The sequence below is a fragment of the Hibiscus syriacus genome, unplaced genomic scaffold (assembly GCF_006381635.1).
Source record: "Hibiscus syriacus cultivar Baekdansim isolate YM2019G1 unplaced genomic scaffold, ASM638163v2 tig00111095_pilon, whole genome shotgun sequence".
Lineage (NCBI taxonomy): Eukaryota > Viridiplantae > Streptophyta > Magnoliopsida > Malvales > Malvaceae > Hibiscus > Hibiscus syriacus.
Genome location: NW_024062980.1, coordinates 2,497,947 through 2,513,950, shown reverse-complemented (window position 1 = coordinate 2,513,950; position 16,004 = coordinate 2,497,947). Strand labels below are relative to the sequence as shown.

At 33.1% G+C, this 16,004-nt stretch overlaps 1 protein-coding gene, 1 long non-coding RNA gene and 1 pseudogene across 2 annotated transcripts; all 3 read left to right on the top strand.

The window, feature by feature from the left end:
* Positions 1-392: 392 nt before the first annotated feature.
* On the top strand, positions 393-692 carry LOC120152703. Its single transcript, XR_005518707.1, has 2 exons — positions 393-503; positions 582-692. It is a non-coding gene; the product is annotated as an uncharacterized LOC120152703 (long non-coding RNA).
* A 439-nt stretch (positions 693-1,131) lies between these two features.
* Positions 1,132-15,738, top strand: LOC120152779 (annotated as a pseudogene).
* LOC120152702 lies at positions 4,167-10,152 on the top strand. The gene is made up of 12 exons (XM_039164873.1): positions 4,167-4,417; positions 4,831-5,018; positions 5,096-5,156; positions 5,239-5,287; positions 5,476-5,530; positions 5,602-5,689; positions 6,179-6,297; positions 6,380-6,505; positions 7,014-7,107; positions 7,607-7,761; positions 8,817-8,919; positions 9,828-10,152. Exons 1-11 carry the CDS (start codon positions 4,270-4,272, stop codon positions 8,874-8,876), a joined length of 1,143 nt encoding a protein of 380 aa, XP_039020804.1. The 5' UTR covers positions 4,167-4,269; the 3' UTR covers positions 8,877-8,919; positions 9,828-10,152.
* Positions 15,739-16,004: the final 266 nt, after the last annotated feature.

The following is a 16,004-nucleotide window of genomic DNA, read 5'->3' as shown; positions in this document are numbered from 1 at the left end:
CTTTAAAAGCGTTTTTTATGCGCCCATGAACACTATGACTCTGTATGGTTCAGGTCATATTTAATTTATGTTGGTAATTTTTTTTTTAGATAAACATTCCCATGTTTAGATAAATTATATTCCTAAGTGGAGGGAAATAATAATTACTAACAGTGATTTTTTTTCTTATTTTTCCGGGAATGTTATACCCTCATCTCTCTTAGGTATTTACTTATTCCCGGTTCTCTTGTCTAAAATACCCTTCTCCTTCCTGATTATGACCGAGCGTAGTTTGGAGTAAACACCCTTTCCCTTCTTCTCAGATTATTTTCCTCTGTTTTCTCCAAGAGAAAAATGGTAATGGCTCTCTCTTATTTTTTTAAGCTAATGTAGTCTCAAATACAAGGGAAGACTTGCAGGCTTCGTAGACTTCGTAGTCTCATAGAACTCGGAACCTCTTAGTAGCGCGTTATTTCCACTCTCTTCGATCAAACACCAGAATCCGAAGCGACAAAAGATCCATGGTAAATCTCTCACTGTTCAAATCGAAGCTTTTCTATTGTTCGTTTGAGTTTGATTTATGATTTATGATTTTGTTTCAGGCTCCTTCTGCAAAGCCAATAACGAGTCCAGTGTCTGATGCGTGGTATCCAACCCTAGCCGTCTTCATGCTCGCCATTGGTCTTGTCCTCACCGCTTCCTTGTTCATGTAACAACCTTCATCTTTTCTCCTTTGCGACATTTCTTCCTTCTTTTATTATACCAAAATTCGTGTTTTTGCTCTTATTATATTAAATTTTGGAGGCATTTTTCAGCTTTCCTCCGTATGTTTTGAAAATTTTACAAGTAGATCTGGGTATTTTGGTATAATATATTACTGATAATTGGTTATACAATAGGGTAACAATATTACATTAGCATGATTGAGAAATTTTTATGTAGAATGTGATTTTCATTGATTTGATCTGGAATTTTTCTTTCCCTTTTAAATAGGTAGTTTGCATGCTCCAATGTGTTCTTCTTTTTCTTTAATGGTAATAGAATACAACTATACAAGTGTGAATTTGATCATTGCCCTTTATGTTTCTGGTTGGTACACTCCTGCATTTCGCTTCTCTTCACCTTTAATTTGTAAAACTATCAGTTGGAGTCATGGCATTTCATGTCTGCTTTGCTTTCAGAAATACTTGTCTTAAATGAGTGTCTGGTTTTCCTGATTTGGTTATCTTATTTTCAAGTTTGAACTTTCATCCTTTAATTTCGAGGCCTAAAATAATACATCAGCTTTTTGCACGACTAAACCTGTTTCTGAGCTCATCTAGTTTGTTATACCTTACAATTGGCTGATATTTTTTGCAGACTGGAGAACGTGTGAACCCCAAAGCATACCCACTAGCGGATGATCAGTTGACAACGACGATTTTAGATCTTGTACAACAAGCAGCTCAAAAAGGGAGTTAATGAAGGTTAGTAAACAATACACATTTCCATTTTTTTCGTTTATTGTAATTATTGTTATCGTTTCCGATATGGGTTTTCTTTCTCCTGATCTTCTTCTTCATTTCTTTTTCTTCTTTAATTGGATTTGTTTGGGATTCAGCTACCAAGACCCTGAACAGAGGTATCTCGGAGTTCGTTGTGATGGCTGCGGATACTGAGCCCCTTGAGATTCTGCTCAACCTTCCTTTGCTTGCTGAAGATAAGGTATTTGTTCTATGGAATATGCATATTTTCTTTTTGTTTTTTCTGGTATAGACTTTTTGATTGCTTAATTCTTGTTTAATATGTGGGTTTACACTAGGAAAAGTTATTGCTAAGTGGTATTTTAGTTGTTTTAAAATTTACGTGGATGCAAAGTTAGGCAAGTTGAATTGCTTGATTGAATGGGATAGAATGTAAGTTTATACTTTGCCTGCACTATTTGAATTGTGTACCTCACATAATAATGTGGGAAAACTACCATATCAAGCTGCAAACTTGCTTCTAGTTGCCAAACTCAACTGTAATTTACGAAGACATATGATCTTCAGCAGTTTTGGAGTCTTCTCCTCTTTTGTTTAGTACTTATGAGTGGTATATGTATTTCTTGTTGATGTGCTTATGGTTGTTGTATGTGTTGTTCTGTGCCCCAACTTTAACGTTTTAATTAGTCGTATCACTGTTGTAATATTTAGCTTTGGGTTTAGGGTTTGACTAATTGTCTTATGGAGTGTCTGATTTTATTGCTTCAAATCAATGGTGTACTCACTAGCTGTGAATTTGAAGCATCTTTGACTTAAGGTTATACACTTTGTTTAATGTAAATTGTTTCCCCCTCTTGAGCTTGGAAGCATTCCTATATCACATCATCTTGACTTCTCAATTTAAAGTAGTTCATCATAGAAGCAAAATCTTAGCTACAACACCTTGATTCATTACCTAGATTTTGAGCACAATAGTTTACTTTGTATTTGATTTTTTGCAGAATGTCCCCTATGTATTTGTTCCTTCAAAGCAAGCACTTGGACGAGCATGTGGGGTCACAAGACCTGTAATTTCCTGTTTTGTCACAACAAACGAAGGAAGCCAATTGAAATCCCAAATACAACAACTCAAGGTACTTTTGTTACCTTGTAAAATTAATGATATTTTGCACCCTTTTTGGCTGCATCTGCATCTGCATCTTCTGTTTTTCCATTTGTGAAATGTAGGATGCTATTGAGAAGCTCTTGATCTAGAATCTTATGAAACTCATTTTCGGTGTGACGGGCCTCTCGGATTGTGGTGGTCGGTCATTTAGAGGCTTTGACTGATGAAGTTGTGCCACAATTGAACAACTCTTTTATAATTTGACCTTAAATGTGATTGTTATGTCGTTTATGTTTTCCTATGAATTGAGAAAACAAAGGATAATCTTGAATCGATATTTACAGCAGCTTAGTATGAATGATGCTATTGCTTAAATGTAGCATGTTCAATATGCATTTGAGGTTTTAAAGGCTGTCAATTTGACACAATCTATTGAGGTTTTATAGGTGATGTTTGTAAATCGAAAGAATCCAACAATGAAAAATTAATCATCGATATGAAAAATTAGAAGCACTGAATTTATGATATTTGTTTTTGTAAGCTATTGAAAATTGAATGTTCAAGTAGATTTTGTATTTGATCTCTTATAAGTGATATATTTATAGATATCTTTTCTTTGATTAAAAGTTCAAAGGGAAAAAATTACAGTTAAAAGGAACATTTAAGATTAATGTCGTTGACTGTAAAAATTTCCTCGAGTGAAATTAACTTAATACATCATGTATACTATAATTTTTTCTTCACTTTTCATATTAAATCATTCCTCAAGTCATATTAAATCACTTTTCATACTAGAATGTAAACCTATTCGATTGAAAAATACAAGAAACCTCCCAGTGAATGCGTCACGTATAAACCGAAGCTAGTTTCTACAGTGTAAATATTTAGTTAAATATTGATGTAAAATTTTAATATATTTTTACATAAATTATATAAAATTTAATATTAATTAAAATAAAAATAATACATGATATATATTTAAATACTCGAGTAATATATTATCAACAGATATAATTTTTATATAAATAATTTTTATTTAAATATTTAGAATTTCACTTGTTAAAAAATATAGACCAAGGACAATTTGATAAAATATACATTCAAGTAATCTTTTATTCCTTCAACCAAACACTGTAATCTTACATTCCTGCCAAACTAACCAAACACAGTAATGTAACATTCCCAGTAATCCTATTCCATGGTAATCTTTTATTCCCACTGGTAATCTTACATTCCGTGAACCAAACGCACCCTATATGCTTTAAGTGCGGTTCTTAAAATCAAGATATCCGGTCGGACCGATGATATTTTTAAACTTAACCTGATTTTATCATTTCAAAAATTCGAATTGACTCGAATTTAATTTTCTTTTTTTTTAAAAAAAAAAATCTTGTATAGTTGGATCCAATAAGAACTTGTTGTATCTGAGTCTTACGGTCATCCCTAATCTTGTAATGGATTTAATGCGTAGGACTAAAATGCAAACAGAGCCTAACGGTGGCGCCTAATGTGCAATATTTTTTTTAGTAACCAAAATGAATGTTTAAGGAAGTTGGGGTGACCGTATGTAGAAGTTACCCTATATTTTCATATTGATTGCCTGTTGGGTGTTGAGTTTCGAATTTGAAGCGAGCAGCTCAGTTGTGTGCAAACGAAAATCGAAAACTTTCGTGAAACAAGAAAATAGAAGAAATTATCAAATTAACAAGGAAATACAGAGAAATGAAGAGATTAGGGGAATGCATGGAAGAATTAACAAAGTTCACTCTCCAAGCTCACATTAACAAATCCCTCAATTTTGAACTCCAACTTTCTCACCACTTTTGCTCTAATCTCCTCCTCCACACTGACGCCACCGATCCCAATCCAGGTAACACTATCCAAACCTTATTTCTAATTTCTTTTTGGTTTTTATAACTTCAAATTCTTAAGTTTCGCTGTTATTCTTCAACTTTTGGTTGCTTCAAGAAAAAAAAGGGCCAAAAAAACACATCCCTGCCGAGGATGTTGGTTATTATAGTAATGGTTTAGGGTTTATTTGATAGAGATGCTATTGGCTGGACTATACTCGAGCCTTACATGTTGGAATTTAAGTTTGGCTCAATTTGAATGTGTTTATTTTTTTCCAAACCCACTTTTGGGGCTAATATATTTGTTTAATTCCTCTTGCATATTGAGCGATCTTCGGGCTCGTACGATCGTCAAGTCGTTGGACAAGTCTATATAGAAGTATAATATATATATATATATATATATATAAAATTTCAAATCGGAATGGTGCAGATATTTTGAAAGGAGTTCCTTCATACCCTTTATACAAGCCTTTGGCATTGGCTTTGAACCAATCCATGGTTTCCGGGTTCATTTGCAGCAGACAAGGGAATTCAGCATTGATGTGTGATGAGACTTCTGCTAAACAGAAGGAAGAGTGGAATAATTTAGTTTCAACTAAAGGACATGAACTGATAAATGTTAGTTTGTCATTGTTGATGCTGCTGTAATTTTTTTCCCTTTAGGTTGTATGGCTAATAATTTGTTTTATTGATAGATTATGAATAACATAGACTTTGAACTTCATGTTCAGGAGCCCTTTTTTTCAATGTTAAGAGGTAATTTTGGCTGTTCTTATTCTTTGCCAATGCCCTGATTCCTTTGCAATTATCTAATCAATCAAAATTTCATTCTTTGAAGATGGCTTGAAGACAATTGAAGGAAGGTGTGCAGTTGGCAAATTTGAGAAGTATGTTCAGGTTCCTTTTCATGACTGTTTTATATTTGATTTTACGGTCCTTCGTTACTGTCAGACAATAAATGAATTTGCTGATGTATAGGGCAGATTTTAGGTTTTATAAATTTAGCTGCCGCCATTCTAGCATCATAAGCACTGTTAATTAATTAATTAACTTTTTATTTATTTATTTATTTTAGTATTGAACCAGGTTCTAGGATCCTTTTGAATAAATGTTTGGTGCTCGAAGTTCAGGTAATCTAATGCTTATGCATTATATTACATGTTCATATTCTGTTTGACATTAACAATTTTAACAATTTCAGGATGTTCGTCGTTATGCTACATTTTCTGAGATGTTAGATGTTGAAAGTATTTCCCAAGTCCTTCCTGGAGTTAAATCCACTGAAGAAGGTAATGTCAATTGAAGTTAACCCATGATTGGCCCTGAATTATCTCTCTTCATATGGTTAGAATATGGATTACTTTGTCATAAGAATTGGCTGCTGTATCTGGAATGAGGGAACCCAATACATTATTCTGAATGAGGATTAATTTCACTGAATAATAACCATTAAAATGAACTGTTACCAAATGATTCAATGTAATAATTTTGGGTCTTTGAATTCTTTCATGTGCTACTTGGCCTCCAACCTTTTTTCTAATTAATCATATAGATTTTTGTGTAGTTATATTGATCATCATGTCTTAGGACTTCAAAATCCAAGTTCATTATGTGTGGCTGGTTTTGGAGACTTATCTTTGCTTACGCTTGAACTATTTTCTAGTTGTTTGATTTAGTAAATGTGGGATATGCTGTGAAAGGAATATTGTAGGCAGTTGTATTCTTGCTTCTAAATGATTTGCGAACACCTATATGGAAAAAGTTTTATTCTCTTATAGGCATGCAAATATATAGGGAATTTTATACTGAGGAGAAGGAAAGGTCTAATGGCGTCATTGCTATCTGTGTTTCAAATTTGGTGGCTCAGCCCTCTATCTTGTTGGCCAGCATACTATCCGTGAGTTGATTCATTTTTCTGATTCGGAGATTTTTGTATGATAAGCTAAGTGAATGTTTAAATTTTCAATGTTTTAATCCAGAAACTGAGTTATGAAGGTGTTCAAGGCCTTCTGGGTCTTGCACATACTACTGGAACAATTACTGATGCACTCCCCCCACCAAAATCAACACTTCTTTCTTCATTTATGTTGCCGTATAATCCGGATGTAAGTTAATGGCTTTTGAATTGCTTTTATGATTTATATGCCAAGATTTCCAAACTTTATTTTATTTCCCTACTGAACATGCTGCAATTAGTATGCATGATTTGTAGATTGTAGTATTCAAAACAAATAAATAAAGATAAGGAAAAGATAAGGCTTGGATTTATTGATTGAAAGCTATCTTTTCTCTTTTAAAATGGGTCTCTGTCATTGAAATGCAAAGAACTTCCATAGTTTGTGTGGTGCACTGAAACAAGGTTTTTTGTAATTTTCTCATTTCATACACCACACGTGGGCAAAGAACTCTAATTCATTCATATTTTTCTCCTACCATAAACGAGCAAGAACTACCAGATTAATATATGTTTGTTTATTCCTTTTTGCTTCGTTAGTGATTCGACTTTGTATTTGGCCTGGTCAAGCAACACATATTAATCTAGGAATGTGTCACATTCTTGCCATTAATATATTGATGACTGATGATGGTTCTACTTAATTTTGTGTTATCTAGGTCAAAGGCAGTACCTTGACTCAAGGAGCGAGGGCTTTAGCTAAGCATGCTGATCGAAGTAGCAGTAAGTACTGGGGTAATTTAATTGGAAGTGGTGAGTTATTTGGTGCTTAAAGGGTCTTTTTTATTTTATGTGTGTGTATCGTTCAATAACATTGACTTTAACATTGAAGTATAGATTTTCATAATTTCTTCATTTGATGTTTGTTGGGGGAGGGGGTGATTTGGGTTGCTCTAGTGTATGGAAGAACAAAATTCTGAGCTTTATTTTGGGGTTGCATTGCAAATGTTAATGAGGTCTCTTGCAAACTAGTTGAGTGTGTAACAAAATAGTTGATCTTATTATATTAGGAATTTAGTCTCATAATGAGATTGAATTTTGAAATGATAACCCAACATAATGAAGAATCAAAAAGAAAATGAAAAACAAACATTAGGCACGTCGAAGAAGCAAAGTTATTTAAATTCACATAATTGATGAGGCTAATTTGTAGTGACTTGCATACGAGGGACTAATGCTCATAAATGATTTATTTTCTTATGTGATTGAGCATCTAATCATTACCATTCCAATTCCATCTCATTTTCTCCAGATTCTAATAAAAATAATCTTGCAATGGGCGACATTTTGAATTTAATCACTAATTCTTGCTGGTTGAATGTGTATACTGTTCAACCACATGGTGATGTCTTTGAGATAAGGGTTGCTGAAGGTTACGGTGCACGCTGGTCAAAGGATGGATCTAAGGTAAACATTATTGTCATAAGCAACTTATGCATCTGTACATATATGGATTGGGGATCCATTGTATTGATGTTAGTCGGCTGTACACATTGGCTTTGTTGGTTGGACTTGGGGGTTAAGTGCTGGATATGATTTGAAGAGCTTACCCCATACTCGGGGACGGAACTACTAAGGCAGTGGGAGGGGCTCTAGCACCCCTCCCAAATTTTCTGATTTAATTATTTCTTAGGTCCTTGTCTGTTTTGAAAGTAGTCAAGTTAAGCCTTGGCTCCCTATTTTTTTGCTTTAAATACTTATTGTGCCGCTGTAAATTTTGAAATTAAACAAAATAAGCCCTAACCTCCATTTTGTTTGATTTAAATACTTCTTAGGTCCCTGTCAATTTCACAGTTTGGCAATTCCCCCCACAGCTTAATGTTCTATCCTAGTTCTGCCCCTGTCCATACTTATGTCCAAATATGTAGTTTGGTTCAGATGGATTTGGGGAAAATTGCAGCTAATATTCGAGTATTATGATCTTTTTTTCTAAAAAAATGAACAGAAACAGAACCAAGTATGAAAGTTTACCAAACTGATCCAAGCTGAATTCTACCTGTTTAGATTGGTTTGGTTCGCTTGTTTCTTTCAAATTTTTTAAAAAATGCTTTTTTATTTTTACATTTTTTCTAAAAATAAAAACTAATTATAAATTATGAAAAATAGAATTTGTTTATGTTTGGATATTCAGTTTTTTAACTTTGTCAACTGAAAACTGCACCGAACCAAATAAAGTTAAAGTAGATATTCAAAATTGAGATTGATCCGAATTTAATAAAACTAAACCTAACACTATGATTTGAATTGGTATTGGGTTTTGTTGGTTTTTTGCTTAACCCTACAAGTATGTGTCGGAGTAACACAACATATTGCTAAGGAAAATTGATTCCATTCCTTTGGAAGATATAAATTTTGTTCTGCTTGAATACTATCACTGTAATATTCATCCTCCTAAATTTTATAGTTTTAACATTTTGCTTTCCATTGCTGGGTTTTGACCATCTAAGTTTCTCTTGTTTCAGTTCATTGGATTTCTAGAACCATACATGGATGATGGTCACTTAAAGGGATGGAAGCATTAATATGATCCAAGAAACGTTTCCATTGGTTTCCAAGATTTATAAGGTACCTCTTCCATTTAATTACTATTGACTACGAAAGGAAGATGATAATACAATCAAGACATTTACAAGTCTCCTTCAACCTCCATTTGTATCAAAAATATATAAAAAAAAGGTTTCAAAGTGAGTATCAAACAAGTTTTTTATTTTCTTTGCGACTGATTACAACTTCTTCTCTTCAAATAGTCGTCAATTTTATTTTATTTTTTGTTTAGTTGAAGGTTCATAGCTCCGTACATGATCCAATATTCATTGGACACAGGTGTCGACATACGTACTTTAAAAGACAAATAGAGAGTTGGAGTAACATAAGATATTGATGTAAAACTCATCATGAACGCAGTTATGGAGTTGTAATTTTGGTTGGTAGAAGTTTTGCAGTAAAGACATAAGCTGGATTAGACTTGTTGAACTTTTTCTTTTGAGAATTAGATCTGTAGAATTTAGCCATTGTTATGTTATTTGGACTGGTGCGATTGCCGGATACAAGTCTATGCACAGTATGTATATGATAAAAAAATTCTAATGTTTTTTTAACTATTTGGAAGATGTATAGAGTTTATATCCCTATATCCATGTGTCTGACATGGATACTTGAAGAGTCAGAGCAATATAGGGACCATGTTACAAGTTCAGCTTTTGTTTTCTGCATCTTGTTTCTATTTGTTCGATCGTACTAGGGAAGTTCTTTGTTATTCTTCTTTTTTTTTTCCCCAAAGAGATCAATAATGTTGCGCATCCTGTGTCATGGAGGCATTATGGGTCGAGTTGACGGGGTTTAGCTTGTGGAGGTATTAGGACATGTTTTATTTAATTAAGATAGGTATAAATTAGTTTAGGAGTCAATATTTGGGAAAAATGAATGTATTTATTGTGATTAACTGATTATTGTACCCTGGGCTTGTTTGGCAGGTTATCAAATGTTTTTGAGTGAAAAAAAAATCAACTTTGACTTGTTCTTCAAGCTTATGATAAATAAAGCACAACACGTGCAGATGAGTTACTCTTGGAGAAAGAGGATGAAGTTTGGAACTGATGCTAACAAATTGGAATTAGTGAAAGCAAGAGGGATGATAGGCTGGTGTGTATATTTGTTGGCCACTTCATTCCGATAGCCTTAAACCACACGTTGGAGTGGGAAAATGAAGTAAGCAAGTTGTTTATTTTGACCCCATGCTTCGAAGCTGAGCTTTTTTAAGTATGCTTGAATAGAGGTGTAATTGAATTCAGTTGAAGCTGAAGTTGTAAGAAGATGGAGCTAAGAGCTTGAAGTTTAGCTCGGGTTTAATCAAGTTTTGTTTTTAAATTTCAAGCTTGATTTAAGGTAAACACGGAATGCACAAAAGCTTGCTCCACTAAGATTGATTAATCCTGTCCAAGTTGGGGTTTTTTTTAATACTAAGATTAATTTTCTTTTAAAGAACTTGATTTGCGACTCAAATTATTCGATTTCTTGTTTCAAGTGCACCCGGAGCTAGGATACTGTATGCTTCCTCACTCTTGTCAACTACTGGACCATAAAATTTACTTGATCCTCTGTTGTTGTTTACCCTGAATCTTTAAAACCCTTGCTCATTTTTTCCCTAAAGCATACAAATTAATGTCTATACTTTTCTAAGAACCTTTAAAATTTTTTTAAAAAAATGAATAAAGTAACAAGAGTGTATGTATGGTTTGCCAGTAAAATTGTAATAACTCGAAATCCATTTAGATTTTTTTATAATGTTTGATGGTGATAAATTCTTTTATGATGATTTGCCTTGAAAGTTGTTTAAGGACTAAAATTGTGTTAAATGAAGAATTTGATGGGTAAAGTGTAAATTTAACTTTAAATAGTCAAGGAAAAATAAGGTGTTCACACCCGTTTTTGTCTGGGTTTATTTTTCATTATTTATTATTATTTTTATTTATTATATTATTATTATTATTCGTATTAATATTATTTTGTTTTATTACAAGCCATTACAATCCCAAATTGAGCCAAATTACAATAGATTCGGCCCAATTACAAGACCCAGAGCCCAATACAAACCAGCCCACCTAGCCCAAACAAACCCAAAATCCTAGACCTAGTTTCTGCCGCCGTCACTGTCAATCGGAACCTGTCACTGTCATTCAGTCACCTCACTGAATCAAATCTGTCCCAAAATAGTGAAAACAAACAAAATCTAATATAACAAAAAATATACCTATCTCAATAAACCCCCATATCCATCATAATCCCTACCCCTAACCAAATCAATCCAAGCAAGCAACAGATTAAAAACGGAGCAGCAACAAAGAAAATTAGTTTAAGAGAGGAGAATCGGGTTAGAGAGGGAGCCGAACGGGGAGAGAAGAAACGTGAAACAAGAAGGTTAGATCCAAAGAAAAAAACGAGAGCAAAGAGAAAGAGATAGAGAGAATCGAAACCAAAGAAAACTAGTTCTAGGGGAAAAAGGAAGCCAAGAGATCAATAGAAAGAAGGTTTATCTGGTTCGACGACCATCGAAGAGCTAGAAGGTCATCGAAAATCGAAGAAATCGAAATGATTTTCTTAAATCCACGGCACTAAAGGCATTTTTAGGCTAATCGAAGGTCGGATCCATCTTCAGTGATTGAAGAGCTTTCGAACAATGCCTTTATCACCTTTCTCTGGCGCCGGCAGTGTCCGGCGGTGAGGTCTCACCGACTGTGTTTAGTTTAGAGAGAAAAAAGAGCTTCTCTCTCTAAAAGAAAAGAAAATATGAGAAAATGAAAAAAATAGGCTAAAAGGGCTCCAAAACGATGTCATTTTGGGATTAGGATTTATGAATCCTCACGTGGGTATAATCGCTCAACGTGCCATCCGAATTTTGTAAGCTTTTCTTGTTAGTCACTAATTAAAATTCTCATTTCTTTTAATATGGCCTTTAAACTTTACGCGTGTATCATTTTGGTCACTGCCTTAATTTTTATGGATTATTTACATATTTAATGCATGTTACTTTAGTTTCACTCAATTCAATCCTTACATTTTTTGCCACTATTGTAACTGTTTATTTAATTTTTGTCCATGAAACTATTAATATTATGATTTAGAGTTCTCTGTTTGAAGTGTTTTATATTTAGTCGATGTAGTTCTTTTCACCATTCTATTTTTTAATCTAAATGTATTTGCCTAATATATTTTGACCCTTATATATGCATATGTATATATTTTCATTTTTAACACTTATAATTTTATATTAGAGACATTTTAATAAAAATTAAATTATATCTATTTTGGGATATCTCGAATGAAGAGTGATTCGTTGGAAAACCTCTAAATATCTGGAGTACGATTTCTTAAGAAGCACGAGTGAAAGATATACCATCACTTTCTATATTAATAATTATAATTATTTTGTGTATCGTTTTATTCATTCATTTATTTTATATGTCATATTATATTTAATATTTCATTCTTTTTTGTATATATCATTTATTACTGTTGCATTCATAAATTATGCATTTGTTTTCTCATTTTCTAAAATAATTAAAAGCAATGTTGTCTTGCGTCATGGGTTAGGGTTAGTGAAATTACGTCCAACATGATTGGATTTCAGTTTCTATTAATTCACGTAGTAAGGAACATTTTTTCAAATAAAATCGAGTGAATTAAATCATTTTCATCGAGTCAATTATTAAAAAAATAGATTCACTCATTTTTTAAATTCATAGAAATAAAAGGATCGTAATTTAAATTTTGAATTCAAATTTGTAAAATTTCACCATTTTAGACAACAAATTGAAGGTGCCAATTATGGGCGTTGCAGGGGTACTTATCATTTCCCACGCATAATCGACTCCTGAATCTTTAAAAATGAATATTTGGTAAATGCAGACCAATTTTTGTTTTTAAAATGATTTTCCTTAAAATTATTTTAAAAGACATATTTAGGTATTCGACCTAACTAACCCAAAGGTCGATGGCGACTCAAATTCAAATTAAATTTCAAATTTATCAAAAATCTCAATTTTCCAAAATAAAGTCATAATTATTTTTAAATTTAATTTTCACTAAAAATGGTTATGACAGCTTGGCGACTCAAGGGAATATTTTGAGAGTCAGGCCTTACTCGATTACACGTTGTCCCTAGTGGTTGGAAGTTTATAAACTTGAACCTTTACTTGAATTAAGATCCTTTTAATTTCAATTTTCATAATAATGCGTCATTTTTTACTCTTGTAAATAGTTGTGCTGATATTTTGATTTCATTGTTTTCAGACTTGTTAAGATTTTTGAAAATGAGTCTTTATTTTTCTCTTTGTCGAAAGTTTTGTGAGTTCCTCCTCACACACACAACATGCGTATTTGCATGTCATAAGCTCTATACCCGAGCTTTTTTCCATTAAGTGGGAGTGAATTGCTAGTGCCTTTCGTGAGTAGCTCTCCGTACATGCTAGTGAATCACTCCCGGAGTACATCTCTTATGATCTTCGTGAGCAGCCATCTGTGTTAGACATAAGGAATGGACTCCCTCGAATTGAACTTGATCCAATTTAGTCTATAATGGATGAGGATTGAGGGTTTGGTAGCCCAAGGTGGCACCAACAACAAGGACAATTCGAGTACCTTTTCACCGTAGAGCCAAAACCATGCATATAGTGAACAATATGATGTTTACCCTAGGTAGAACCAGGTTGAACCACTTTCCGTTAGTAGGTACCTCAATAGGTATACAAAAAATAGGAACGACCTTAAACCTTTACCTTTTCTTTAAATTCATAGAATAATTTTTTTGAATAAAAGCATGCGAACTAGATACCATGCGGTTAGGATTTACTTCATAAAATAAACCATGTTGGGTAGAAAACATGTCCAGGTAGGATTGTTATTTTAATAAAAACATGCTCATATAGATACCATGATTGGGTAGGTGTTTTATTTATCTTTAAATATCATTTTTTCAATTATTTCACTTGTACTAACTCATTTTTTTTCTTTTTCCTTTTTTTGTGTGTGTCATTTCTCACCTTTTTGCATTGCATCATCATCATAGAATAACATGAAAGTGTTGATCCGCAGATGACTCTTTAACTAGAAAATTTTCATAAATAGAGATAAAAAGTTTATCAATCAAGTAGTTGCATACACAGACATGCGCCGATCGTTAAGGGAAGCTTAGAGAGAACAAATGGGAAGCTCGCATGAAGATTACGCACAAGGTTGACTGATATGAAAAAATCCAAGGCTTGAAAGATAATCCATTGATCTAAGAAATAATGCAGTAGTAGATTCTTATATACAACCATTCAACCTTTAATCACCAAGACATAAGGCGTAACTCCAACGCTACAAGGGCATCATAAGAGATGGGACATAATTTTGAATGAAGTTTTTACACAAGCCAAAGGGGTTATAGAGCACTTGAGGGGCATACTTTTCAAGGAAGAAGCTACGATACGAAGTATTGACTCAGTGCAGATCTATCATCCAAGAAAAAACATGTCCGAACTATCTTGTAAAAATGAAGACTTTTATATCTAATGAAACTTGTTCTCTGATATTCATCTTTAGGATAGTATCTTTTTGCATTGCATTCTCATTTGCATCTATGCATTTTATACTTGCATTTATTTAAGCATTTTCATATGTATCAGTCATGAAAACATGGAGTTGATTGGTGAAGAACTTCAGTTCAGTGATCCTAATCACATAATTTCCACGGATTGTGGGGCAAGAAAATGCATGATCCATAATTTGATTGATTTAGGGGCATGAAAATTCAATAAATGATAAGGCATTCTGATCTGGATCAAGAAGTCATTGCATCGACCATGAAGCTTTTTACACTTGCATGAAAATGGCATTTCATCTTATTTGAACTCATTTTTCTTTATTTCTTCCTTTATTTTGGAGTTTGTAAGTCACTTGAGATTTCAATGTTTTAAATAACATAGTACCTTCTGAGGTTATGATCAATGAGATAATTTTATTCTTGTAGTTTTGTAAATATCATTTGAATTAAAAGCTCTATTGAGAATCAAGGTTATGACCTATGTGCTAGTGACAAGATTGAACCCTCATAAAATGAGAACCCTTGATTTTACTCTAGAAAATACACCCAAACATCATACCTTTTTTCTTTTAGGGGCCAAGCTAGCCTTCTCATTCCATGAAGAGACAATCAAAAGGGCTTGGTATTCAGGTATGTATAGGAACAAATAAAATGAGGCAATTTGCATATGAGGTTGCAAAATTGATTAGACCATACTTCTATGGAGGATGTTTAATGTTGACCATAATATTCTCAGATGGAATGGTGGAATAGATGAATTTAGTCTAGGTCAGTTGTTTGGGAAGCAAACTCTAAATATGTGGTTCTTTGACTTTTAATGACACCAAGACTATAACAGGTTATTCCCGATGAACTTAAGAAATTGAATCTGTATACTCATGGTTAACTATTCCTCTAAAGCAATTGGTTAAAAGTCCTGACTTTATAGATATATTCCTTAAACTAGCTAAATAAAGGCAAATACTACACAAATACATACAATAAAGCTGAGTTATTCCTATAAAACAATTGGTTAAAAGCCCTGGATTTATGGATATATTTCTTCAACTAGCCAAACAAAGGTAAATTAAATTTAATTTAATTAAATAAGGAGTTTCGATGAAAATAGACTACGGGATTTGAGGAACATTTGTTATATTCAACTTCACACGGGCACTCAGAAATTTTATCTTTAGACTGATATCTCAGAGCTGTCTTTGCTAAAGGAATCTACGAAGATTGAACAAATGAAAGATTTCAAATGAAATAAGATTGTTCTAAAAGGTCTAGTAATTAAGTATGCTAGTTGTGTCATTTTATCTGCATCTGATTAAAATGCCAAGTCGAGAGTGAGGGGCATGTCGCAATGTTCACATAAGTAGAAAAGAGAATGGCAACTCGATGACATAACCATAGAAAATTTAGGAAGCCAACATAAAATAAACCCGCCAAATCTTGACACTTTTCAAAGAACCATAACCTTGAATGATTAAAAGTGTATTTAATTCTTTTGATATTTGATAAACTTTTGTTTTATGATTTGTCTCAATTGTGAACCTTAAAGTTTGGGATATGTTGAGTTAATCGA

Coding starts and splice junctions, on each gene's coding strand:
- LOC120152702 (XM_039164873.1), top strand. CDS start 4,270: ATGAAGAGATTAGGGGAATGCATGGAAGAATTAACAAAGTTCACTCTC. Junction 5,019..5,095: donor AAGGACATGAACTGATAAAT/GTTAGTTTGTCA, acceptor TTTTATTGATAG/ATTATGAATAACATAGACTT. Junction 5,288..5,475: donor GCAGTTGGCAAATTTGAGAA/GTATGTTCAGGT, acceptor TATTTATTTTAG/TATTGAACCAGGTTCTAGGA.